The 26,337-nt window shown below is 40.5% G+C and overlaps 3 protein-coding genes across 6 annotated transcripts; all 3 read right to left on the reverse strand.

Moving 5' to 3' along the window:
* Window positions 1–914: 914 nt before the first annotated feature.
* On the reverse strand, window positions 915–6,166 carry ghrh (growth hormone releasing hormone). Of its 3 annotated transcripts, none has more exons than XM_008410179.3 (6): window positions 5,280–5,412; window positions 5,032–5,143; window positions 2,599–2,703; window positions 2,307–2,411; window positions 2,089–2,214; window positions 915–2,000 (listed from the first exon to the last, which is right to left on the reverse strand). In XM_008410179.3, the coding sequence occupies exons 2-6, from the start codon at window positions 5,115–5,117 to the stop codon at window positions 1,994–1,996; spliced, it is 429 nt and encodes a 142-aa protein (XP_008408401.1). In that variant the 5' UTR covers window positions 5,118–5,143; window positions 5,280–5,412; the 3' UTR covers window positions 915–1,993. The 3 variants fall into 3 exon arrangements, with proteins under 3 accessions (XP_008408401.1, XP_008408403.1, XP_081463587.1); XM_008410181.3 differs by lacking the exon at window positions 5,280–5,412 and adding an exon at window positions 5,430–6,166 and having other exon boundaries at window positions 916–2,000; XM_081607461.1 differs by lacking the exon at window positions 5,280–5,412 and having other exon boundaries at window positions 916–2,000; window positions 5,032–5,267.
* Window positions 6,167–7,007: 841 nt separating this feature from the next.
* On the reverse strand, window positions 7,008–18,708 carry rpn2 (ribophorin II). Of its 2 annotated transcripts, XR_014087677.1 has the most exons (18): window positions 18,597–18,708; window positions 18,095–18,285; window positions 17,889–17,984; window positions 17,165–17,340; window positions 17,016–17,091; window positions 16,799–16,933; window positions 16,149–16,325; window positions 15,750–15,868; window positions 14,104–14,209; window positions 11,821–11,912; window positions 11,606–11,720; window positions 11,276–11,470; window positions 11,102–11,188; window positions 10,520–10,615; window positions 10,095–10,170; window positions 8,484–8,613; window positions 7,905–8,011; window positions 7,008–7,578 (listed from the first exon to the last, which is right to left on the reverse strand). XR_014087677.1 is itself a non-coding variant. In XM_008410184.2 (17 exons), exons 1-17 carry the CDS (start codon window positions 18,607–18,609, stop codon window positions 7,563–7,565), a joined length of 1,896 nt encoding a protein of 631 aa, XP_008408406.2. In that variant the 5' UTR covers window positions 18,610–18,708; the 3' UTR covers window positions 7,008–7,562. The 2 variants fall into 2 exon arrangements, 1 of the variants encoding a protein (XP_008408406.2); XM_008410184.2 differs by lacking the exon at window positions 7,905–8,011.
* Window positions 18,709–19,092: 384 nt separating this feature from the next.
* mybl2b (MYB proto-oncogene like 2b) lies at window positions 19,093–25,864 on the reverse strand. Its single transcript, XM_008410185.3, has 15 exons — window positions 25,566–25,864; window positions 25,085–25,181; window positions 24,928–24,999; window positions 24,763–24,855; window positions 23,762–23,982; window positions 23,542–23,674; window positions 23,393–23,452; window positions 22,746–22,937; window positions 22,396–22,668; window positions 20,746–20,888; window positions 20,559–20,658; window positions 20,368–20,478; window positions 20,099–20,215; window positions 19,879–20,010; window positions 19,093–19,795 (listed from the first exon to the last, which is right to left on the reverse strand). The coding sequence occupies exons 1-15, from the start codon at window positions 25,583–25,585 to the stop codon at window positions 19,667–19,669; spliced, it is 1,893 nt and encodes a 630-aa protein (XP_008408407.2). The 5' UTR covers window positions 25,586–25,864; the 3' UTR covers window positions 19,093–19,666.
* Between the last annotated feature and the right edge of the window lie 473 nt (window positions 25,865–26,337).

The raw sequence follows: 26,337 nt of genomic DNA on the forward strand, positions 1-26,337 counted from the left end.
GACAGTTGTTTTATCTGTAAGAATCGTAAGGGTGCTGCCTCAATATTATGGTCATACTTTTATCAACCATGTCTTTAAAAACTGCTGAGTTCAAATGACCCAGCAGCCAATACTCAACAAGAATAGAGAATTTTGTTCTTTGTTCTGCAAGAACAAGAGCAGTTCTTTCTGGCTTGGACACACCATACTGTGCAAGAACTTAAATACAGAATTCAAGGTCTCTCCCACTGCAGCTCACAACCTTCATATTTCGGAGGGGAAAGAGGGGTGGGGGAGAATCCCGTGGGTGATACCTTTATGGAACAAACATGAACAGAACCAGCAGAGGGTTCATTTATTCCAACTGAACTGGGTTAAGGGTTTGACCTGGCAGTCTGGGTTAGGTTTTGTAACAACAAAAATGGGTTAAACTTATTACGGTCAAACAAGAAAGCTACCAAGCAGCATGCTGACAGGAGTAACACAGTCACGTCAACCAAGAGGTTGGTCTCTATTGTTCTCACATATTTGAGTGTTCCCTGAATGGCTTGTGACAAACTGGAAACATGGCTTCCTTCCTATGTTTTATCGCTCAACAATGGAATCCTTCTGACCACTCTTCAAAAAAAGGGCCAGACTTGTAGAGAACACCACCAATATTTATCAACACACTGCCCACCTGAGCCAAGAGTCTCTGCAGCTCCTCCAAAGTTTACTGTAGGACTTTTTGGCTACTTCTCTGACTAACGGTCTCATTTCCTGGCCTTAGGTAAACAGTCATACCTTGGAAGGTTTGCAGTTTATCTATTGAAGAACGCTCTGAGATTTTCAAAGCTTGGACTGATTGCTTCATGAGTTTTGCAGCCTTCTGTATGAGCTATGCAGCCTTCTGTATGAGCTATGCAGCCCTCAGCTTTAAAGAGCAGTACATGGTAAAATCAGCTGGGTTTTTTAAGCTTTACGTCATGTTATTATGTTATTATGTTATTCATTCATCAACATACCTGGGGAGTTGTTTTGATTTTTTGATGCATGTTTGAGAAATCCTTTAATCTCCTGTGGCAACCATTTAATTGTGCAAAATCCGTGGGTGGACCTAGCTCTGCCTACAAGGCACAGCTCCTTTTCAGAGTCACAGTTTCTAAGATCTTTCAGACTAGCCAGCAGCAACGAGCAACACCTGGTGGAACTTACGCATCTGCTGAGGTCATTATAGGATCTACTTCTCAGAGCAACGATGGTAAAAACGTTGTTAAAGGGTTAATAGAGGAGCCATGTTGTGATGACTTCCTGAAGGCGGAGTTTCAGAAAGAGCAGGAGCTTCTTAAAGAGACAGAACCCAATTTTAAGGTGTTAAGTTACAAAGTCAAATTTCTTTTAAGCCAATATTGATATTTGTAGCATTTTTAAAACAACCGAAAGTAACCTCGTTATTTCATTGTACCATAAAATGCCGCTATATGCCTCGAAAATACATTATACTGCCCTTTTAGCCCTGATGTGTGTGATGTGTTCCTTGGTCTTCATGTTTTCTTCACTTATGTTCTCTCACAAGCTTCTTATGCCCTGGTGGCCATTGCTTACTTCCTATTGGTTAACCTGGACTTGAGTTCACAGTTTCAGAACAAAAGGAGATACATTTGTTCATACAACCCATTAAAATTTTTATTTTCAAAGATTTTGTAATCCATACATAATTTCCTTTCCACTTTACAATTTGGAACCTTCTTGTGTCCCATCACATAAATCCTAATATATCACATTAAAGTTTGTTTTTCCAATGGAACATAGCAAGCCGAGGTAAATCAAATCTGCTGGTTGGAATGATCCCGTCCTTGCCAGGAATGACACCAAACGTAGGTTGTCTTCACAGTTTTAAATAATTATTATTATTAACAATATAATTTTTAATAACGACTAACAAAAGACAATATTACTAACTTAATTTGTACAGAATACATTAGATACAGCAAAAGAACCCAATCAGTGACGGCTCCCACTCTTCAGTTAATCCTCAACTTCTGTAGAGAATCAGTATTTAAGTTAGTTTCAACAACAACATATCACTGAGGGAGGATTTAGATTTTAAAGCCTGAGGTATTTCTTCACCTGGGCCTCATGACGTTCCCCCGCCCTCCTCTGTACCTCTGATCGCTCTGGATGGATGTGAGATCTTCTTTAAACGTCCCCTCATAGATGTCTGACTGACGTTTCATGTAGCTCTCACTTTCATCTCTGCAAAGGAGCACAGTGATAGCCACAATAGGAGTTTGACAATGAAGCTCTGCAGTGACTAACACGCTCTGCACACAGACGTCCCTGCCTACCCGAGCCGTTTGCCCATGATGGTCTGAAGGAACTTCCTGGCAGAGATCTGGCCCAAGACCTTCCTGTAACTGTTGGTAAAGATGGCGTCAGCGTGACGTTCAGAGCTAAAGATCAGAGAAGGGGGAAGCTCAAATCAGTTTGCTTTAATGGACAATGATTTTCTTAGCTTTACGTTACAAATGCATCAGTGAGTGTAACTTCAGTTTGATTTGCCCACAATTTGAGATTTTCCTCACAGACACATTTTCTTAGTCTTCACCGAATCTGGCCAAACATAACAGCCATACGCACCGCAGTTCCTCTCCGTCTCTTAGAGGGATCCTGTCTTCATCCTGCTGTTCTGCTGGATTCTTCAAGGAAGAAGTCATGAGGATGGACGTGTCCCTTTGGCCAAACCTGTCAGACATCACCATATTCTTCCTGAATGTCCGATACTGAATTCTAAACACGTCCTTCCTCAACTTATAGCTGCACTTAAGAGTTTTAAATTTTCATTTTCATGTTAGATGCTAAACCGTGCTTGGGGTTTACAAAATGCTCTTGTCCTTGTCAAATGACATGTTCTGCTGCCTGAGCGCTGGACATGATTAAGATGCGCTAGTGGAGCAACGTAACTACGGTGACTAATTCAGACATCTTGACCCTTCTTTGCATAACAAGAGCAGAGGACAAAGACATGACAGGCAAAGTAAGTGGTGAAATGTTCAAAACAACATTTGCATTAGGCATGAATGTAGACTTGTCTATCTTATCCTTTTTCTTTTTTAACCTGGTTGAAAACTGTTGGATATCTATGGGGTACCGTTTGTAAAGTTAAACAGTCAAAGTTTGGAGCAATAAATTGTGTTACTTTTCCTGAAGTAAAATAATAATAAGAAAATATATATATATTCATGTTTAAGTATCACAGTTTCAAACTAATTAGCACAGTAATTTTACAAACTAAATATTTAGCTTCAAATTAAATAGTTAGCACGCTAAATATTTAAATTCAGACTGAACAGTTAACTCAGAGGTAGGTATTTAGTTTGAAGTTGTGACATTTATAAAATAATAATAAACATGGGCATAATATGACTTTGAAAAATGCTCCCCATTTTTTTTTCTTATATTAGTTTATGGTTAACTTTACAAACGACACCTCGTAAATATATTTGTTGTTGGAGTTATATTGACCCAAACAAATGAGATATTAGATTTTTTAGAATTTATGTTAATGTGAGTTACTCCATAAAAAGTATTCATTTAAAATCATTTGCATCATATTAGTTTGTAAGCATATTGTTTAGTAATGTCTCAATAAACATCAATGAATTTATTACTTCAGTCAGAGTTATTCTCATTTGTTGTATGAGTGTCCAAACAGAAACATTAATTCAATTCAATCCAAAAATACTTTATTGATTCGAATAAAAAATTTAATATAAATTCTCTACTTTGTGGTTGACAAGGTTACTATATTGAATCAAGAATTTACATTTGTTTCCAGCTTTAGCTAGTTTGGATACAGTGCTAATCCTAAAGACAAATTTGTTAGCGAGGAAGTTTGGAGCTAGCGAGCAAATTTTACTCTATTAATTCCGAGGTGCTGTTGCAACTTAGCTACTGTGGTGACGGAAAATGTTTACATGCCACCTTATCAGAATAGATGTATTTTTTTTAATTTGTACTATTTTAGTGATCCTTCATTAATTTTTTGCAGGACGTCTGGATGAAGAGAGGATTAGAGCCACCAACTTATCGCCACCAGGTGGCGCCCAAACAAGTAAAATGGGTGAAATGGGGACATCTGGTGGAGGAGCTGATATGGTAGATATTCAGCTCATAACTGTGGATGTTAGGGATGTGAAATCTGTGTGTTGCTCTCTGCCTCTTTCCAGTCTGTGGGCTTCATAGACAAGGATACCAAAGCAGTCTGGGAGAGGAGGGAGTTTGGTTTGGGAATCTAAGGATCTCATTTGCTTTTTGGAGAGGATGTGGTTCTGTTGGTGTCTTCCATCAATGACCATGGTGGATGTATCACTCCAGACTGGTGAGGGTCAGTGTTTGCTCCAGACCAGAAGCTTATTCTTCATGAGTGATGGAAGGGTAGACCAGTAGATGGATAAACAGAATGAGGCATCTTCTGTAGAAATGCGGTTGTCGCTCCGAAACAAGTACTGAGAGCTTGAACACAAGCAGCTGAAGTCAGCTTCCTACAGAACCTTTGAGGGTTCTACAGGCGGGTCCTGGGGAACAACAGGGCAGAGCAAGAGCCTGCTGCAGAGACATACTTTTTCTGGCTTAGTGACGCTGTGCAATCATCCAGAATGATTTACCTCCTGAATCTGTTGCCCAATTGCCAATAAGTGATAGGTGGATACATATTGAGAAACGTATGCCTTAATTACAAAAATATCCTTTAAAAAAATTTGAGTTAAAAAGAAGTTGTGGAAAATAATGTTTAAAAAAATTCTAGAGCTTAATTCAGGTGTATTCATCTTTAAAAAAAATCTAACTGTACTTTATTAAGTTTCTTTTAACTGCTTAACCATCATTATTTCAACTGTAGAACACTGTTTAAAATGAAATACAAAATATTATTGATGAAATTCTGTTTTAATAATGTAGTTTCTATAAAAACACCTGACTCGAACAGTGGGGAGGAATTTCCAAAACTTTCAAATTATCCTTAAACTGCTCTATAAAGACAGCATTTAACGAGTCATGAATGTTGAGACGTACCTGATGGACGGGTAGAGAGGGGAGCCTGACAGAGACATGACCAGGCAGCAGAAGAGCAGCAGCAGCACAGCAGCTTTCTCCATCATCGCAGTAAGTCCTGGAGAACACTGAACTACCAGAATAAATGACAGGAGTACAAATTACATTAGAAAAAGAAAAAAAGAAAAAAAAACACTGAAATCACAGTTTCCCAGCATCAGCGTCACCACACAATTGAAAAAAAAAAAAAAAACTACAAAAAAACCAACTTGAAGCATGGAGATGTGTATCCTCAGATGCAAAAAATGGAACACCCAATAGAACAGTTCATGTTAGACTCGTGTAGTGTGTGTGTGTGTGTGTGTGTGTGTGTGTGTGTGTGTGTGTGTGTGTGTGTGTGTGTGTGTGTTGAGAGTTACCTCGTTTTAAAGCAGATTGAGAGCGTCCCTGCTGAGCCACTACTCGGTGCCTTCCACTCTCATCGTCCGTCACTACCGGGAAAAACAGGACAAAAGAGACGGGAACACTGCTGTTTGCCCCCCTACTGAATACATGGTCAGTTTATACTGAACCTGGGGCTCAGTCACACCCACAGCTCACATCATCATGACCACTCTCCCTCACCGAGCCCAGCCGTCAACATCAACTCTCTGGGTTGGATTTGTTTTCTTTTTGGGCATGACCATAATTGAGTAGCACTTCAGTGCTGCAGGGTGTTATGGTTTTGCATAACCATGAATCAGTAAAAGACAAAATGTATGGAGAAAAAAAATGGATTGTGAACAAAGTGAAATAAACAATAATGTTTGGTTAATTTCATTTCATTTCATCTGATGTTTCTGGCCTGCAACACAAAGTAAATCCATACAGCCTCTATTTCAATTCATCTGTGAGTTGGGGTTGGAGTTCAGGTATTATTTGAACTTTTAATATGCTAATGAGCTGCTTCCAGCTGTAAAAACAATACCTTGTTGCCACAGTTACGCATTATAGCAACTGCCTGGAAATCAAAAGTACGATAAAAAATGTCCAGCAGGACAGTGTCTGTACCTGATTGATTCCTGTCGCCGAGGAGACAAACTTTTTTCTAGAGAATCTAGACCAAGAAATACGGATCCATGTTTAGTTCTACCATGATTTGCAAATTATGCACTACAAAAATGATTTTGTTAATTTCATTAATAATATTTTAGGGTTAAAAAAAATAGGGAGTTTTTTAATTGAAAAACCATTTCTTCTGAAGCATCACCTGGTGTTATAAGTGAATTGTGAATTTTAATGAGAATATAGTTTCTCCTCAACATGAAGATGCTAGCTTAAATGTTTTATTCAGTTAAAATATGATTTACTGCTAACAGCCATTTCTACCTGAGGATTCAAACCCTACTGTTACTCTGCACTACAAGAATTGACCCTTATCAATTCTCTGCTGTAGGTTTGTTGGTTAGCTTGGCTGCACCACCGACTCTCTAATAAAGACGTAGATGTGGGTGAGCTACGTTACTAAAACTCTGGTCATTACTTGTATTTCTGTAAACTTCAGGACCAGTTTAAGTTTTTACTCTAATGGACTTCGACAGGAATGTGATGGGATTGGGGGAAAGACATACAAAATGTAAGTTTGCCTTGAACCTGAACACTTACTGTTCAAAATAATGAATTTTTAATGAGTGATTCTAAAACTACTCGCTAGCGGCTAGATGTTTTTATGCTGTATAGACAGAACAAGTTTTCCTGTTTAAAAAGGCGACATTGATTGGTGATGTACTCCGACAGTTACAGGAATGCAATAAAGCTCAACACTGAATCATCTCCATTACGCTTAAATTTTGGAAGAAAAAGAGGTTACATGTCTGTAATCATTTAGTAATTCATATCTATGAGTCTTTTAGAACCTTCACAAAAATATTTTTTCAATTTATGTTCTGCTGAAATCATTCAGAATCATTTAGTTACCTTCTTTTCACATGAACTAATAAAAGACAAACACGCATAAATTCACCTCAGCTTCTTTATTTTCCCCATCTTCATTACAAAAACATATTTTTGTCATCAACACATCATGGGAGCATCTTCTGTAGAAAATAAAAGAGTACCATAGGCAAACCCATCAGCATAGTTGATATTGTTTTGGGGTGTCAGTGCGATGTCCAATTGTTGAGAAAAAGAAGCAGCAGCTCCTTTCTGAGGTGAAAAGGGAACAGAGCATCAACGAAGAGGAATGTACAAAAAAAAAAAAAGGACAAAACCCAATTTTCATCAAGAAACCACAAAAAATTCACTGAAAAAACTCTGCTGTGTTGGACAAAAAGAAAAGAAGTACAACGATCAGTAGCTCTACCGCCCTCTGCAAGAGAATCTGTCAGTGTTTGTCCCAAGGCGTCTCTGTCCCTTCTGTTTGGCAACACAGTCATACTGCATGTTTAAAACCGTTCACTGGATTCTTGAACATTCGTGCCATTTTTCCCCAGAGTCTGATTTTGTAGCAAACCAAAAAAAAAAAAAAATTACAAAATGACCACTATCAGTTTCTTCTTTGAATGTTTTTGTCCTTATTTTTTCTCCATTCTGTGGGGGAAAAGAAAGAAAACATTAGTGATTTACTCAGATTGGATTCTTCCAACTAGTGAAGCTGGTCATGCATTTTAGAAAATGTGCATAGAGTCTCAAAAATGTAGAAAAAAAAAAAAAAAAAAAAAAAAAAAAACTGGACTGCAAACTGCATCATAGAGTATAGATCACAATGGAGGGATTACTACGTTGCTCCTATGGACTCTGGTTGTAATGGTCATGATGGGGTGAGTGAGTGGGGGATGAGAGCACCACACAACCATGCACACTGCCACACATTATGGTAAATGCAGTGTGGATGCAGTCTCAGAGGACGCCCTTACTTCAGCCTGGAAGCAGAACCCACGCTTATGTTACAAAAGTGTGGGGGGGGGGGCTTTACCGAAGGCTCCTATACTTTGCCAACCTACTACTCTGCTCTGCAGCAATCCTGAAAAGGGAGTAGAGAGACAGCAAGGTGCGAACAGAAGGGTTAAAAAGACAGAAGGAAAACGTCCAACATTAGGGAAATCATTGACTGAAACCTTCTCCTGGCTTAAAGGGGGTTAAATGGGCTGGCTTAAGAGAGGGCAGTCAAAGTGACTTCTTCAGTCAGCGACACAGGCTGCAAATTGCTCACTCTAGCCCCTGAAGAGCTCTACATACTGATGGGGGGTAAATTGCCCCCTCTGTTGCTATGCTTCTCTCCTTGCATTCATGAGCTCTTCTTCTGACGGAGACCTTTGGACTGAAATGATCCTTTGAAGTCCCATTAAAAGGGGAGCTACAGACAGAGAAGACTCTTTTCCTTCAGGTTTGCAGCTAAGAATTACAAAGAACAGAAGCAGTGTTCATCACCAGGAATGGGGGGGGGGCAAGGCTTTTCTGTCCGGGTGAAGGACTCTCTCCATCAGAATACTTACCTCTTTACTGCTTTCTGGGCCAGCATGCGGTTCCCCGCTAGGAAGGTTACGCCGCCGATGATTGCCAGGTACTTCAGAGTTTGGAACATGTTCAGGTTGGTCCAGTAGACGTACATCAGGCCCAGCATGGCTGGAACAACAGAAGACTTTAAGTTAATTAAGGGCCACATGATGAACTTTATTGTTCTAAGACATAGTAGAGTCAAAGTAAAAGAATGTGCAACCTTTTCATCTTACTGCTCCCATAGGAATAAAATGTCATAAAATGTCTTGCAAAATTACTCATGCTCCTTGGACTGTAATATTTAGACATGTTTTACAAATAAAAATTTGGAATATTGGGCAAACATTTGTATTCACCTGACACCCCTAAGATAAAATCAAGTACAACCAATAATCTTCAGAAGGTATATAGTCCATAAATTATTATCGTTCAACTGCCTAGCCAAACACCAAAATATTTTAACTAGGGCCAGAACTTTAACACATTCATTTCAATTAATTACCCAGAATTTAACATGTTAAAATTTTAATTGTTTTTTATTGCAACCTACAAAAGGTTCCGGATGAAACTTTAGTATTTGCGCATTTTTGCTATGCCCCTAAATCTGAAGCACAAGTGATATCCGCAACAACGGTGAGAGACAACAAGATGCTTCTCTTGGTCCACTGGGAGTTCATTTTTATTTCAAGAAAACATTCTGATTGGACGCTGGAAAAGACTATTGTTATGTTCATGTTGTGCCAAAAGGAGTTAGTTTATTTACGCCTAAAATAGCATCTTAATGGACATGTAGTAGCTAATGCTAATGTCAGCGTCCACAGTCCATATTTCTAAAGGAGTTCCATGAAAGATCAGAAGTTCCTGAGACTCTGGAAGCTGAATGGATAGAATAAAATAACACTTTGCTTCAACCTGATGGTAGAAGAACCTAAATAACAGATTAAAAACAATAAATCATCTTTGTTGTTGAGTTCATACATTTATTTATTCAATAAATTAAATTGAAAATGCTGTGTATTTTGCAGATATAAGGTTTTTGATTAAGATGGGATGAATTAATTACAGAGCCTGCAATTAACTCAAAACTTTTAACTGAGTCCCATTATTAGTTCTAAGATTAAGTCTCAGAAGAGAGGATGAGCCATCCTCTACAATAAACAGAGTTAGCTTAGCATAACAACACCAACAAAAATTTGCAGATGGAGCAAAGTTGGTTATCTGTGGAGCTAAACTGGAAACAACTGAAAACCCAACAACAGAACTAAACCTGACATAGTGAGACAGAGGGTATGTGACTCTATGGTTCAGACACACACACACATTTTAAAAACTAAAGCCTGGTGCGTGTTGGAAATAAAATTTAGCAACAATTTCAGACTCCAGATGTGCATAAGTGTTAGAGACCTTCAAAAGATCTGCTGTTCTACAACAGTATCAATACAGACAGGCTGAAAAATACACACCACACTGTCAGATTTAGTTGGTTTTGTAGAATTAGAGAAAATCCTTTAGCAAAACAATTTGCGTCATATTCCATTTCTGTATGATGCTATGATTAAATACAGAGTTACTCACGGAGCAAACGTGGAGAAACTGTGGGCGCTTACCTGCGTGTCCCAGATGGAACAGGATGGTGCTTGGAGAGAAGCTGAAGTTGGAGATGTTGGCTCCGAGCTTAAACCACTACAAAAGAGAGGGAAAATTCTAACAATGAGTTCATTTTTACTCTCCAGTCAGAGTGGCAAACAAAAGAGTTGAACAAATGGTTTATCGCCAACAAAATACTGTGATTAGCAGCAACAATACCCAACACTCAGCAGACCAAAAAAACAACACTGAGCTATTGTGTTCTTAAATTACAGAAGGCATTATATTTATACAGGACAGACCCATTGACCATGTTCTTACTGAAAATGGGATTGAGGATATAAAAATACCGAATGCTATACGAGTGATGTTTCTAAATGGATTTCTGAACTACAACAGATTGGAAAGAATAAAAAAACACTTTAAACATGTTTTTCAATATTACCAGAATGAGCAGAAGCAGGAGCGGAGACAGGACGAGAGCGGTGAAGGTGTTGGAAACCACCGTTGGGGGCTTCTTTTCCGGCTCCCTGAACAAATGCTGCACAGAAAAAGATTTCACACGAGTCAAACTGAAGCCTTGTGCTCACTTAGCCGAGTCGCTATGAAGACCAATATCTCTATTACACTGATTAAAAAATCCGCCTTTCAACGTTGTTTTAAACATGCCGAACCCATAGGGGGCAGTGTAGGGTACCGCAAAAACCTGAGCCTCAGATTGCTTCAAAACAACCACAACTTCCTGTTAAAAATGAACATGGCCCAGGAGGTTCATGTGTGTGGACAGATAAATAGATTGAGCTACTTTGAAATAGCATATTAAAATATAAATAGATAAAAATTTATTTATTTTCCCATTCCTGGCTACATGTGGAAGAGGCCTTGAACTACTGAATATCCATATATATATATATATATATATATATATATAAAATGAATTTAGGACACTCTAAGGCTTTAGCTTTAGTTTGATGAATTTAAGCCTTGTTAAGGATGTACAGACACTGAAAGAAAACAGAGGTAGTACCTGAATCTCTGGTTTGGGTACATAAAGGGTCTTTGGCTGAACAGCGACTGGAGCTTCTTCTTCTGCAAACTTCAGGATGACATCAGCCTGTTGAGAGGTTACAAGTCAGTTTCAGCAACACCTAAGATATGAGAAACCGCCATTTCCCAGAACAAAGCCTGGATAGACACTGACCACGTTCCACAAGATGGGATTTTCCAGGGTGGCATCTCCAACCATGAGGTAGAGAGAGTAGGTACCAGACATGGAATCAAACTCTGACTTCCGTTCAGCCGTGTCCAACTCGAACTTGTAGAGGTTCTTGCTGTCAGGTTCAGCAACGAATACGACCTCCTGGCCAGTTTTCTGATTGTGCAGCCGGACAAACGTCTTATAGGGACAACAAAGGCATTGGGTGTTAACCACAGTGATGAGCTCCAACTTTCGGTCAACCAGATGTATAATTTAACGCTAACAGCAGTAATTATAAGAGCAGAAACAACAGCTCAGAGTACAGCTACGTACCTGGTGAGGGGTGAGCTCCTGCTCATTGTTGACGTCAACCAGCTGGAAGGACATGGCAAAGTTCTGGTGGCTGTCTGCTGTAAAAGGGCTCTTGGCTTTGGAGGGATACTGCACTCTGCGTTATCAGACCAAAGAAAGAGACAATAAGCATCATTACACATGCTGCCTCTGGGTGTGCAAAGCAGCAGCTCCAGAGGTCCGCCATGTTTCCTGACCTGGTGGTCTTTGTGCCGATGCTCTGGTCCTTGTCCACCACAGAGAGGTCCATGTTAGTAACGGCAACCTCAGTGGAAACTTTGACCTTCAGCTGCAAGTCGACAGTTTAAATTAAACAAGGGATATCATCAGTTTAGTTCCTCAGGAACCACAGGTTAAAATGTGATGTGTTTTGCAAAGCCACAAGAAAACAATACAATAACACATCATTATCCATGCTAATTTCCTGCCAACTTAACATTTTTTAACAGAAAAGCATGGTGGGCCGCTGGTGGACTGCCCTAGCAAGTTTTCTGGAGAAACCCTGACCCTACTGTAGAGTGATGACCAAACTGCTCCATTTTTTTAGCCCTTCTTCTGCATGGCTCGTGACAAACTTTAAATGCGTTTGATTTTTCAGCAACCAGTGGATTTCTTCTGACCACTCAGTGACTGACAATAAAAATGGGGTTGATACCACATAATCATGTAGGGTTTCTGCAGGTTTCACCAAATCGTGGATACTTTTGCAAGGCTCTGTATCATAAAACTAATGGCTGCAAGGACAAACTGGTTGAGATCACTGTGGCTGTATGCAGAGGTGCTATGACTCATGTTGCATTCTCTTTTGAATGAATATACAAATGTGCTGTGATCCAAGCAGCACGCCGCTGAGTCAAGCAGCTGCGGCTATTATTAGACTAGTTCTGGAGTGTGTGTGTTTGTAGGGGTCAGAGTGTGTGGGTTTGATTTGGAGGTCTTTTTGATGGAGTCATATATGGAGAAAAGCTGTTTGAATTCAAGCCTGATCATTCCAGTTTTCTCTTAATTCAACAGGTAAATATTATAAACAATCATGAATTCCTCATTAAATGAACTCAACAGAAAATAAAGGGATTGTAAAGTTATCCTTGTTAATTTTTATCTTTCTAATAAACTTAAAGTTTTCCTTTTTGCATTTGCCTGTAATAGAAGAGTTGGTCAAGGGTAAACAAATCTATGTTTAATAAAAATGAAATAGTATTAAAAAGAATCAGAATGGCATTGGTCAAAATTGGAAACTAATTATCAAATATATCTGAAATCTAGTACTGGCCAGACAAGAAGATCTGTGCATCTCTCTAACCCCATCACAATTATACAACTGTGATTAGATAATTGTATCTTTTTTTGCCTTAGCTAAGAATAGAATAGTTATTATAAAACTTTCAATGGCAGTAATTCTGATTAACCTTAAAAACAACCAACTTCTGTGTGGAATGAATACAGAACACAATGCCTGTAATCAACACTAAATGTAAAAGGTTGTTTCCTTTTAACAATTTCTACACAAAAGCTTTGTCAAAAATATAATTGTTCTTATTATTCAGAGGTTTTGTTCCAGGTTTAGAAAACAATGTGAATACACTGTGCATCTTTGCTTGTTCATTACTGCCTAAATCAATCTGGCTGAAATGTTCCTGTTCATGAAATCTGCCGTCCTCAACCCATCACAGCGGAGATCCAAAGTACAAGAATTGATCTTTTTTCGCAGAATAAACATTTCACATATTGGCATATTGGTTGGTTTTGACCCAAAGATGAATGAAAATGTGCCACACTGGATTTAAATATGTACATTTTTGTTCACTTCTGTTTAACCAGCTGAGACTCACTTTGGTGGTGTCCAAAACCAAACAGCAAAAGAAGCTGCTATAATATGAAAAAAATACCCACAATGCAACGCTAACAAACAGGATTCAGTCTCTTATTATTTTATGGATAATCAGACATTTAGCAATATTGCTTCAGTTCCTAATGTTTTACAGCTATGGTCTTTTTTTTTATTTTGAGTTGTACTTTTTCAGTTACTTGACTGTATTATGTTTTAGATTATTGTTTTGTATGTATATTTCAAACTGGTTGCTCTTGAAAAATGAAACCCTTTGTTTGAATGAGATGTAAAAGTAAAAGTAAAATAAATGTGTCAAAAGATTTCTGGAACTTTCCTTATTCTTCTGACATAATGAAAATTAGAAAATAAAAACTTTAGAGTTAATAATACCCATCTTAAAATCCAAGATGGCGTCTTCTCGTACATTTTGACAGTATGTTTGCCAACATTAAAGCATCTGAACAGACATTTTAGCTAGCATTTCATGCCCCATAAAACAGAAATTATGAGTAAGCATGCCAATATTTAACATTTATATTCAAATTAAATATGGAGATTAATCATTGGAGCAAAGTTCCACAAGCAAAGAAGTAGTTTATAGTCGCCTACACTTGACCTAAACATGGCTAGTTAGTGAAACTAATCGTACCTCAATGTGATTGGCCACCAGTCGGCTGTCCCCAGTCACACCAATAGTGAACTGGTAATATCCACTGGCCTGCTGGCTGGACATGAAATTCAGTTCAAAGACGCCACTAAAAACAGGAAAAAAGAACAACACAGTAAGTGATCAGCAGGACTGCTGCCCACACCCATATGGGATTCAGTTATTAAAGCAGAACATGGAGGAAACCAGAGCTGCATCAGCTTAGGGAATAGGTAATCTTGTTGTGGATTAGCATTGCACAATACTGCAAAAAACATATCTTGATGTTGTTAGATATTGCCATTAAATTGAAAATAATTTCTCCTTATTCATTTGTTCCCATCATAACAATTCATATTGCAGTTCTATATATTTTTGCAGCATTAGCATCAATGCAATCCTCAACTCGGATGACCTCATTGTGTTTATTTTATTATCTATTTTCAGATTTCAAAATATTTACAATTTTTAGGACAATTACTCTATGACTTTTGGCATTTAGTACTTTAACTTTTTTTTCTTAATTTTCTCATTAAGAACATATTTTCTATAGGTTCCTGCTTTTGGCACAGCTACTTTGGCATTAGGTTAGCTAAAGGCTAACATTCAAACTGTAACTGAATCCAAAGGCAGTTAGAAATTAAAACTAGAATCAGCAGTTAAAACTATTATTTCCACTCAGATCTACGCCTGTCACATCAACAGCTTTTGCTGGATGATGAATTGTCCCAGAAGTTATTGTGATAAGGGATAATATTGGTGTTTTGAAACCATTTGCAAGTAATAGAGTAATGGCGTAATGATGCAAGAACACATTCTCGAAGATCAATGAACTTTAAATTCTAATGAACATTCTAATGTACCGTCTTCCAGTACACTGGAACTGGAAGATATTTTAAATATCCAAAATAAGTAAACAAAACAACAAATAAAATTAATTATGTTTCTGCAAACAAAATTCTCCTTCAAAAAGAAAGTTCTAGTTGAGACCAAAACACCAGACTGAAGACTTATAATCCAATTTTTGAAAGAGAAAAAAGGGTGAAATGATAAATCATGCAGTTGGAAATTATTGAATTTGTCACTCATTATGATTGAGTGATTGAATTCAGAATTCATTATGTGATTTATTGATTTCTTATTGTGACAGGCATACTCAGATCTAAGTCACTTTAGCAGCTTTATTGTCAAAACCCTGTAAGAATTGTTGCTTCACTTTAGCTTTTTAGCTAATTTGAGTTCCTCTCTTCAGCTGAAAGCATTCGCACTACACTTTCACAGGAAAACTTAGTGCAAATGCACCGCTATCCTACACAGGTATCCTAGTAACTAGTGGAGTAAAAAAATCGAGGGGTCCTAATGTAGAAAAGATGAGTTAAGATCGGTTCCATATGCAAGTATCGACTGATAATGGTTCACCTAAAATTAAAGAAATCAGGCTGATCAATCTGTGCACCTCTAAAAATCCCTCTCCATGTCACCCCAAGGCCAAATTCCTAGAGGAAACACTAGGAAATAATATATTTGTTAATCTTGATCATTATTTTTTTTACTTTAAACTTTTAAGACTTAGCAACAATACAGTTTCTTTCTCTCCTTCTTCCTCAGCCACTTTCCTCCTCCTGTGAGGTCACCTCCATCATACGTACTCGTTATGAGTGAACGGTGCCTGGTTGAGAACGGCGGTCTTGGAGGCCACGGCGTATGCAGACTCCACCAGAACGCTGGCAGAGGTCAGAGGCTGGGACATGACGTCAGTGACCAGGAGCTGGAATAAAACACCCAGAGCCATGACATCACCACTGTGACGGCGTTACAGACATAAGATATAAGATTATATTTGTCTTTATGTTTCAAGAACATAATGACATTGGAGTGGTATCCTCAGTGATAAAAAAAATAAATAAAGTCTTAATCAGACCATAGGGTGCAACATAAGGTGTGGTGTGTTTGCAGGGGGGCAGAGAGGATGGAAGGTGAACAGATTGGAAAACAGCTGTTCTTTAGCTGCATGGTTGTGCGCAGCAGGATGCGGCTAGTGGGCGTACCTGCAGGGTTGGCTGGTTGTGGGACACGGTGGCCGGGCCCTGAGCGCTGACTACCACGGGGACGTGGAAGCGGTTGTTGGACAGGGCAGCAGCGGCGCTCGCCACGCTGAACGCCTCGGACAGAGAGTCCCATGACTTCTTACTGAAGATGGAGTTGACCAGCTGGATGACCTGGTCCTGAAGGGAGAGAGGGGGTTTTCAGGTAGGCAGATTTGGCTAAGTTGCAGCGACAAATGATAATATTGCCGTTTTGAGACAATTTTCTAGCAATATAACAGTAATGGCATAATAATACAATAACACATTCTCAAAGATCAATAAACTTTAAATTCTAATCAACATTCAACACTGAAACTGGGAGACATTTTAAATATGCAAAATAAACAATAAATAAAATGAATTATGAAGTCTCTGTAAATAAAATTGTCCTTCAAAAAAAGTTCTAGTTGAGACCCAATCACTAAACCGAAAAGTTTTATCATCCAGTTTTTTGGTAGAAAAAGAGAATAGAAAAAGTGATAAATCATTCTAATGGAAATTACTGAGCTGTTTTAATTTATCATGAAACTAATTGATTTATTGGTTATTACGACAGGCAGGTTATTACAGGGGTATTAGAGGAAAAGCTGAGAAGATGTGAGAACTCCTACCTCCTTGAGAGGCGGCTCCATATCTACATGGTCCGACAGGCCGTACGCCGCCGCCACAAACAGGGCGGTGGCCTCCAGCCCCTCCTCAAACTGCAGGTACACGCCTCCTAGGTCGTCCAGGCGAGCTGTCAGATCCTGAGAGAGAAAACACAATAACCTCTCAAACAGATTCCACAGCGGCAATAATGCACCACCTAGTGGAGGCTGGGAGAATCACCTCAATTTCCTCCAGGATTCCTCCCAGTTCTGCCTGCTGGGACAGACGGGATGCAGCCTGCAGGGCCGAGATGATGCTGCACACAAACACGCGGAGTAAGGTAGTGTTCAGAGGAGCTGCTGATCGAACCGATTCCACGTTTCACTTACGCCATGACGTTGTCCTCCTTGTTGATACGCGCCGTGAGGGCACCGACCACTTCCTGTGAAGCGAGCGGGAGCCCCAAGGAGCTGAGAGCGCCCACTGCCCGGTGGATCTGAGACATGGACGAGTCCTCGCTGACCGCCGCCAGGAGGATGTCCCTAGTTTCATTGGAAACAGGGATCTAAAAAAAAGGGCCAGAGTTATTTCCATTGCATTTAATGTAAGACAGAACACGTCCTATGCTGTTCAATCATGCTGTGAAAAAAAATTGTCAAAATATAATATCAGTACTAATAATGAAAATCTTATCAATTATATGGGTTTCTTTGTATATGTTTTCTACATGGTTCTTAAATGACATTTAGTGTTTTTTTTATTAGCAGTTTAAGCTGTTAGCATGTCACAGCAACAGTCTTCAGTCAGATGTCTCATTAGATGTGTTGCAAGACTGACTGCCACTGGAGATCCTTCCTACCCACAGCAACACCATCCCCAACAACTTTGAAGATACAAGTTACAACATTCAATTTCCTTTAAGAATAAATATAGTATATTTGAAGTGGAAATTTTGTTAATGCTGTTTATCTTGTCAATCTTCTGTAGTGATTGTTTTGTCTTTAAAAATGACAATTTCTTCCTTTTACTGGCTTTTATTTATCCATGTTCTGTGGTCAACAAAACTATGAATAAATTAGTGTGGGAAATGTAAATGAGCAGAATAGTTCATACCTCACATCCTGAAATGGCTTTACTGGTTTCAGCAGCAAAGAACAGAGAATCAACACTACTGGGATCCAGCAGGGATTTCAGGAACTGGCAAACTTCCTGCAAAACAGATTTATAAAGAGAACCCCATGTAGGACAACACATAATGAGCGGAATCATCGGTAAGATGAATAGTTTTTGCTCAGAACCAGAAGCGGTGAATATCTTACTGCAGGATCCGGAACAGCTGCTCCGAGCTTGGTGAGCCCAACAACAGAGTAGTACGCGGACTCCAGGTCGTCGTACGGTTGGTTCAGAAGATTCTGGAGCCGGCCCACATCAGACAGGGACAGGTGGTGAGACGGTGTGAGAGCCTGAGCTCCAGCAAGAGCCAGGCTGAGGAGGAGAACCCCGAATAGCTCTGCGGACACAGCCGAAGTTAGCAAGCCCACCGCTTGGCCTGAGCGCATGCTTCATTATTACATTAAATAGAAAATACACATACAAATAACTATATATTTTATTCATTCATTCAATTCAGATAAGTCTCGCGCCGACTGAAAGGGTTAGCTAAGAGCATAACAGGCTAACCTCGACAGGAAGCACCGCAGCGCGTGCAGGAAGAGGTGTTTTCATCTAATTATATAGATAAATATTCATTTATAATATAAATTGAATGAACAATACGAATCAGTATTGTTAATGTTACATTAATTATTTGAATATACTCACTGGTCCGAATCATGTCTTGCAGTCTAATGCAGCGTCACCAAACCCACGATTGCTTCCGGTGTCCCAAAGAGAAACCTGTCAGGTTACGGATAACTTCCGTCTCCAACGGTTGCTTTCAAAATAAAAGCATTAAACCATGCAAAACAGTTTGTGATTTATATCCAAGTTTTACAAAAGCCTCAAAATCACGTCATTACTTTAAACATGTCAATATACATTTTGGATTTTATGTTCGACAGAGTATTAGGACCCGATAAGATACTTTTCAAAAATCAAAAATAATAGGGAGACAGCATTCCTTTTTATTTATGTATTTCTTGGGCTGTTCATGATCGATCGTACATTCGTAATATCAGAACTCAAAGGAAAAAAACGCACCTAACTGGAAAATATCTTTTATTTACATTTCATCTTCTTTTCTAATTTAATTTCTGAAGAAATAGTCTTCGTTTGTTGAGTCCTATGCGGTCAAGCAGCAAAAAAAGAGCCAAACAGGTGCAGAACGTACATTTGGTTTTATTCAACTTGTGACAAACGGTCACAAGAGTAAAACATATTAGCCTAAATATATTTACAAAGAGTGCCTTACAACACATCAACCTTTTAAACAGTGCTCAGTGAAGTTCTCTGCATTATGACTCTTGCATAAAATTTAACAGGCTGAACCATTTTTTTTCTTAATAAAACAAGGTAGTGGGCCAACTTTATTTACGGGTTATTCATGCAACTTCGCAACATGTTGGTTCCTCCCCTTGGGATGGGGAAACCTAAAAACCACATGATCCCTCAGCCTACCATTGACATCTAGATTTTCTCCATATGATGACTAGATATGGAAACTCTACCTGAGTGTTTGTAGTTCACAACGTTACAAAAATGGCTACAGTTCAGATACATTATGCCATGTAAAACCCTGACTGTTCACTGATTTGTTACTCTTACAATCACTGTTTTTTTCTAACAAGTATGATCAGCAATAATGGGAAGTAAAGCACCACTTTAACATGAGTCATTTTAACTGTCAGTGTTTTGTTTGTCATTTCTTTGTTTTCCAGGGAGGCAGAAGGATCTCAGGACAGAATCAGAGCCCGGCTGGGTGGATGGCTCTTCAGAGAGCGGAGGTAGCGTCTCGCCTTCTCCGTCATTATGAGCTGGTCTTTAGTTTGCCCACAAACCACCTTCTTCCATTCTTTTGACATCTGGAAATAATAAAGATATACAAATATAAAAAATGTGATTTTTTTTTTTTTATGTTCTCAATTCAAAAACTACAGGAACCTACAGGTGCAGGAGGTGCCGCACTGGGAAATATGGTTGTGTCGCTCGGTCCCAACAGGAAGCCCTGGTCTAATATGTTTTCATGCCTCTTGCTGCAAAATGATGAGGAGTTGAGACAAACCGTCACTGGTTCTTCCTGCGACCAAGAAGGAGAGACGGAAAGCTCAGTGTTTAAGGCCGCTCGTTCTGCAGGGAAGCCATCGTTTTATTCATTACCACTTCACCTTGATGCTGCGTTTGGCCTCCGCTTTGCTGGATTTGCGCTTGGATGTTGGCACCACCTGGCAGTCCATGACATCTAGAGCCAGGGACTTCCGAACTTTCTTCATAGGAGGGCGGTGCTGAGGTCAAAACACAAATAAAAGAATTGAGCATCGGCGGAAAATTTAAAAAATCTGTTTCTTTTGAAAGGTCACCCAAAATTTAGGAAATCATAGCTGATTTATCGGCGCAGCCCCAGTACCAAGCCTCCAAGGCTTTGTTTGGTTCGCACCATTGTTTTGCGACGAGGATCAGGCGGCGTTGCCTGGACGACGACCATGTTAATGCCTGCTTCTCTCAGGATGACCTCGTTGATGTCGTCTTCGAGGTTCGGAGTCTGAGGCTGAGAAGGCAAAGCGGGAAGTGAAGGTAAACTCAAAAACAAGGAGGTAACGGTTTCTGGAGCCTCAGAGCGGCGCTCACCAGAGGCTGCAGGGGGCCATACTTTTCCATGGCATTTTTGAACGGCGTCGGCGTCCTTGGGGTTGTGCTCAGCTCCGATTTGTGGTTAGGTGTAACAAACCTGAAGAAGGAAAAAAAAAAACGTTGGTCACGCTTATCTATGGATGGAATATGCAGTCCAAGCCAATCACCAGATTCCATTGCTTACACTGAGTTCTCCTTCTGGGTGAGGGGGGTCTTGTCTCGCTGCAGCGGTGTGGTCACTATGACCTTCTGACTGCATACTGGCGTGGATGTGAGGGAGGGATTCTCCAGGTCATGAGAGTCCTGCTTCGTCCACAGGTTCAAGAACTGAAACAACAAACAGGAAAATCAGCAGCAGGCTTCAGAACTGTTTGGGTTTCTCTCTGCAACATGGCCGCTAGACGCCGTCTCGTCTAGCGGCCACATTCACTTAGAGAATCAGCTGGAGGATTCTCTAAAAGAAGAGAATCCTCCAGCTACTTCACAATAATAATAAAGAAGTCACGTCCATGAAGACATGAAGAAGTTGTCCATGACAACTTCACGTTGGGGTTGAGGTGGTTGTGCCAGCGCTCTGCACTGCTTCCCCAGCCGACCAGACTATGTGGACCTCAGTGGTATCGGGTCAAGGTAACAACACTTTCAATACTGATGAAAACCTGATCTGCACTGATCCGATATTAATATCTGCATCAGTCCTGATAGTGAAAAAATTCTAGATTGGGCATCAGTAACAATGTGGTCGATCCATGAGGGCAGATCTATTCAGTCTATTTCTATGCTTTGTGTCCTGAGCAACATCACGCTTTGTTTATTTCACATTATGTTTAGAATTCTTAATCACACTTTCTGAACCGTTTGAAAGGTTGTTGCACTTTATTTTTTACATGTTTGACTAACGTAGCCAACCTGTTGTCAGTTTATTCATTTATTTTACATTGGCTGATATACTCTTAATAGTACTGACTGAACAAATTAATGTTTTTACACAAAGCTTGGTCTAACATTTATATTATCATTATATTATTATTTAAATAAACTTTTTGAGCTTTAAATCCTGTTATAATGCCAACCTGACTTGAAAAACATACCTATGTATGTTTGTGAATTCCTTTAATTACCATGGCAACCATTCAATTATGCAAAACAGTTGGGTGGTCCTAACTCTGCCTATGAGGTGCAGCTCCTACTCAGAGCTGAAGTTTCCAAGCTTCTGCCTCACAGAATCCCCCACTCAGCTCCTTCAGACTAGCCAGCAGCAATTAGCAAACACCTGGTGGAACTGCTGAGGTTATTATAGGAGCTACTACTGAGTGAAATGCTGGTAAAAACATTAAAATGTTAGAGGAGCCATGTTGTGATGACTTCCTGAAGGTGGAGTTTAAGAAAGAGCAGGAGTTTTTAAAGAGACAGAGGCCCAATTCCAAAGTGTTAAATGATGAAGTGAAATTTCTTTTACGGCATATTTTATATATACAACATTTTTATAACAACAGAAGGTAGCATAATTACTTAATTGTGCTGCAAAATGGCACTAACATATAATACTGCCCCTTTAATTGTGATGTACTGGTGTAGTTATCACATGAATTTGTAATTCACTACATTTATGTTTGCATTTATCATTTATTATTATACATATTAAAAGAAACACTGTTAAAAAAAAAACACTTTATGTCAATTCAGCACTACTTTCTCTATGGGCTGATACTAAACCTCATAACAGCATCGGAAGTGAAAAAAGTGCATCGGTGATTCCCTAATAAAAACATTTTGATTAATGCAGTTCACATATTTCATTAGAAAACATGCAAAACCTCAGCAGCCAGTTTACCTGAGATGGAGAAAATGGCAGGATTTTGACCGGAGTGCTCTTGGGCGTCATGGAGTGTGCTCCGTCTGGAGACAGTGTGACGCGTCTTCGGCTGCGGCGGGTCAGGATGGACGGCGGGCTGATCCCCCCGGGGGAGATGGGGATAAGTTCTCCCCTGCTGCCTTTGCTCAGCTCCTGCAGGGCGGAGCCCTCCAGGCGGAACTGGTGGCGCTCGGGGCTGGGGCTGTCCTCTGGAAGGTCAAAGGCCGCCAGGTTGCACCAGCCGTCCAGGTCCTGCATGTGAGACAGAGGGACGATTCGTCTCGATCGGCCTGTTTTGTACTCATGTCCGCTGCGGTGGAGATCCTTACCCCGTCCACCATGTCGAGCACTTCCTTCAGGGCGGGGCCAGTGGGGGAAAGGAAGCCGGAGCTGTCCACCACCCAGTTGGTACCGCTGGCTTCATCGCCAGCGTCAACTTCCGTCTTAATGCCTGAATCATCCCTTGGTGAGGAGACGGCTTTGGACGGTTCTGCTTCGCTGGCAGCTGGCGCTTCCTGCAGCTTGGTTAGAAATAACAGAACTCGCTGCTAGTAGCTGTCAACTAAAGGAGATATTAGTTTGGTCTGTGCTAATATTTACATATTTACAGCCGCATGCAGAAGTATTCCGTAGACCTTAAACTTCAACACATCTATCCTGTTAGTAAGACGGAGTATTAGGGCCACGCTAAGAAAATAAAATAAATAATATCACAAAAAGAAAAGTGTCCTGATCCATGGCAATGCAGACGGTGTCCAATAGAGTTTCCATAGATTTGACCTTTTTACAATTGCATTTGCAGGGTCGGCTGGTTATCAAAATAACTTCTGGGTTATTTATCGTCCAGCAAAGTTAATCATGACAGGCCTAGTATCATTTGATTTCCACATTATAAACAGAAAATACAGATTACAAGGTGACAACATGTTTTTTTTCACGCTATCATCACTGAAGCCTAAATGTAACATGTTCTTACTGGAAGCTGGTCTTTCTGCTCCGTTTCTTTGCTTGAAGCATCCTGACAGCTGCTGCCCCCCTGGGTGACGGAAGGCAGGCAGGATAGTGGGATCAGTACCACGCAGCGCCAGCACGACAGCGCTGAGCGTCGGGTTGAGGTGAACTTACCTGCGAGTCTTTATTCAGGCGTGCCAACAGCTCTTCGAGCTCGTTCGGCTTGAACACCTCTCGGGCGTAGAAGCCCATCTCCAGCTTGCGTTTGATGGTGGAGTTCCAGTGGTTCTTGACGGCATTGTCCGTCCTGTCAACAGAAACCATAAAATGAGATCGTCGGGGGATCGGGCAGGCTTTTCCGGAACCAACATAAAGGACTTTGGAGTCAGCGGACCTTCCAGGCAGCAGCTTGGCGATCTCGGCCCAGCGGTTTCCCAGCAGGCAGTGGGCCTTGTAGATGACGAGGTCCTCCTCGGCTGTCCATGACGACTTCTTCACGTTGGGGTTGAGGTGGTTGTGCCAGCGCTCTCTGCACTGCTTCCCCAGCCGACCCTTCAGATGCTTGGCCACCATTGCCCACTGCTTGTTGCCGTAGAGATTCACAAGCTCGATGACCTGAAGGGAGAAATGTGTGGGGTTTCTTTTTATGTTTTTACAGACCACAGTTTTTACACATCACAGCCTTGTCAAATTGGTAATATCCCTGGAACTATATTTCACCAAGTTACAGCCAGAAACTTCAATAGACACTAGAGGTGCACTAATAAATCGGCCCTCATTTCCTGAAGTTAGAGTTGGGGTGGGCATTTATTGCATCATTGATCATTAACATAAATTTCTTATCATGATAAGAATTTTGATTTATTGTCGTCGTCACGAAAAATTTCAATTAATGATGTCGAAATCCCTCCAAAACAGTTTTGCTGGATTGTTCATTTTACTATTTTTCTTTATTTAGAGTATCAATAAATTTGAAAATGTGATTAAATGTGGTTACTGTGAGCAGATTAGTGACATATATCACACTTCTTTATGTGACTGGTGTGCTAGGGAAGCACATTACAAATTTTGTAGAGTAGTGCTTGTGGTGTCCAGGACATGTTGCTGTGGAATATAGTCTGTTTCTCAGATATTGAGCTATCATGTCAGGACGATCATGAGAATGGCATACAGCAACAGTTTAATCTTTAGATTGATTGTAAGACTGACTGCTACAGGAGAACCTTGCAAAAGTACTCACACACCTTTCAACATTTTCACAGGTTACCAGCATTACTGTATTTTATCAGAATTTTCTGTGATAGATGAACACCACACTCCACCAAAGATACGATGGGTATGTTGGTTTCTTTTCAGTTCAGTTTGGGGTCATTCTGTAAGCAAAACGCCGCCCACCTTCTCGTCCTCCTCCTTAGTCCAGGGACCTTTAACCAGCTCTGGATCGAGAACTTTAAACCAGCGGTGCTGGCACTGCTGCTCTGTGTGACTCTAAAACAAAAAACAGTATGCTCAGGATTGTAACTATGATGCCATAAAACATAAAGATTGTTAGTCACTCACTGGGATGTAGCTGGCTATGTGTTTCCAGTCACTGGATCCCAGTTTGTGGACCAGCGCTTTGAGCTTGTCATCCTGCAGACATCAACAGGTTTCAGGCCGGATGTCCCGCATGGAGACACAAAAACAGAGCCAAACGGGGACATGTCCCAACAATCACCTCATCTTGTGTCCACTTCACCTTCCCCTTCCCTCCGTCCCTCTGCTCAGCCACATCAGAATCAGTGTCCTGATGCATGGTGTCGTCTCCATCCTCACTAGAAACCAGACCAAAAGGAAAACATGGATGACTAATTAGGAGAACAGGTTTAGCGGGTTTAGCCTTTAGCTAGTGATCGGAGGCTAAATGATACATTTCCAGAGACGACTGTTAGTTTTATCGCGCTTCTGAGATGAAAGCTGGGATTTCTCTCATCTCTCTGGGTTCACACAGAAAGCGGTTGTTGGAAAACAAAAAAGGCCCGGCCTGGGTTCATGACTCCGGAAAAGGGCGGCAGCTCAAAAATGAACGTTCGGGTTCACTTAACTCTATTTATTCAGGCAGCGTGATTGTTTCTAACACTGTTTGGTGCAAGAGAAGCTTCTTTAAACGAGTAATAAATATCCAGAGAATAACTCAACAGCAGTGAAGAGTCTCTTACCCGCGCGGCCACCAGGACATTTCCCTCTGTTTTCTACTAGTTTACAGTCACCCAGTGGTTCTGCCTGCCGCCGCCGCACGTCATGTGCAAATGTAATATCACGACGTTCACTCCTTTATTTTAATGCAGCAGCCAGCAGCAGTGGAGGTGGTTGGAGGTTTGAGCTGGACTGCGCAGCCTGGAAACGATCAGCTGCGGCGGAACGATCATTCCGTCCGCGCTCTGAAATTTCTATCTCGCGCCCTTCTCTCCGAAGCAACCAGAGCTGTGACGTGACTGCGCCGCGGATATGCGCAGAGAGCCGAATGGGAAGAGGGAAAATCATCCGTTCGGACCTTCAAAATAAAACAACAGCTGTGTCCGAATCGACCCTTTTCACAGTGACGTCAGCCAATGGCCGCCATAACTCGAAACGGTGTATCTTTACTTCCGGTGTAATTTTGCCTCGGGAAACCTGACTGAAAAATTCACGGATACTCATAATAAAAGGTAAGGTTAATAATAACAGCATCAAAGTGTTAGATAACCATAATTACTCATTGTCAAGCCACCATTCTCTAACTGTGTATAAAATAAACAGCCTCCGATCGGAGAGTAAACCAGCTAGCAGCAGCTTTAGCCACAGTTAGGAAACATACACGTACACCGCTGCCTTTCAGTGCTGTGTTGTTAAAAGTTTCACTAAAATCACTTACATCTTCCAACACTGTTGTTTAGAAAAGCATTTTAAATATTGATTTAAGCGCCATCTGCCAAATAATTTACATATTCT

The sequence above is a fragment of the Poecilia reticulata genome, chromosome 5 (assembly GCF_904066995.2).
Source record: "Poecilia reticulata chromosome 5, P_reticulata-male-v2, whole genome shotgun sequence".
Classification (NCBI taxonomy): domain Eukaryota; kingdom Metazoa; phylum Chordata; class Actinopteri; order Cyprinodontiformes; family Poeciliidae; genus Poecilia; species Poecilia reticulata.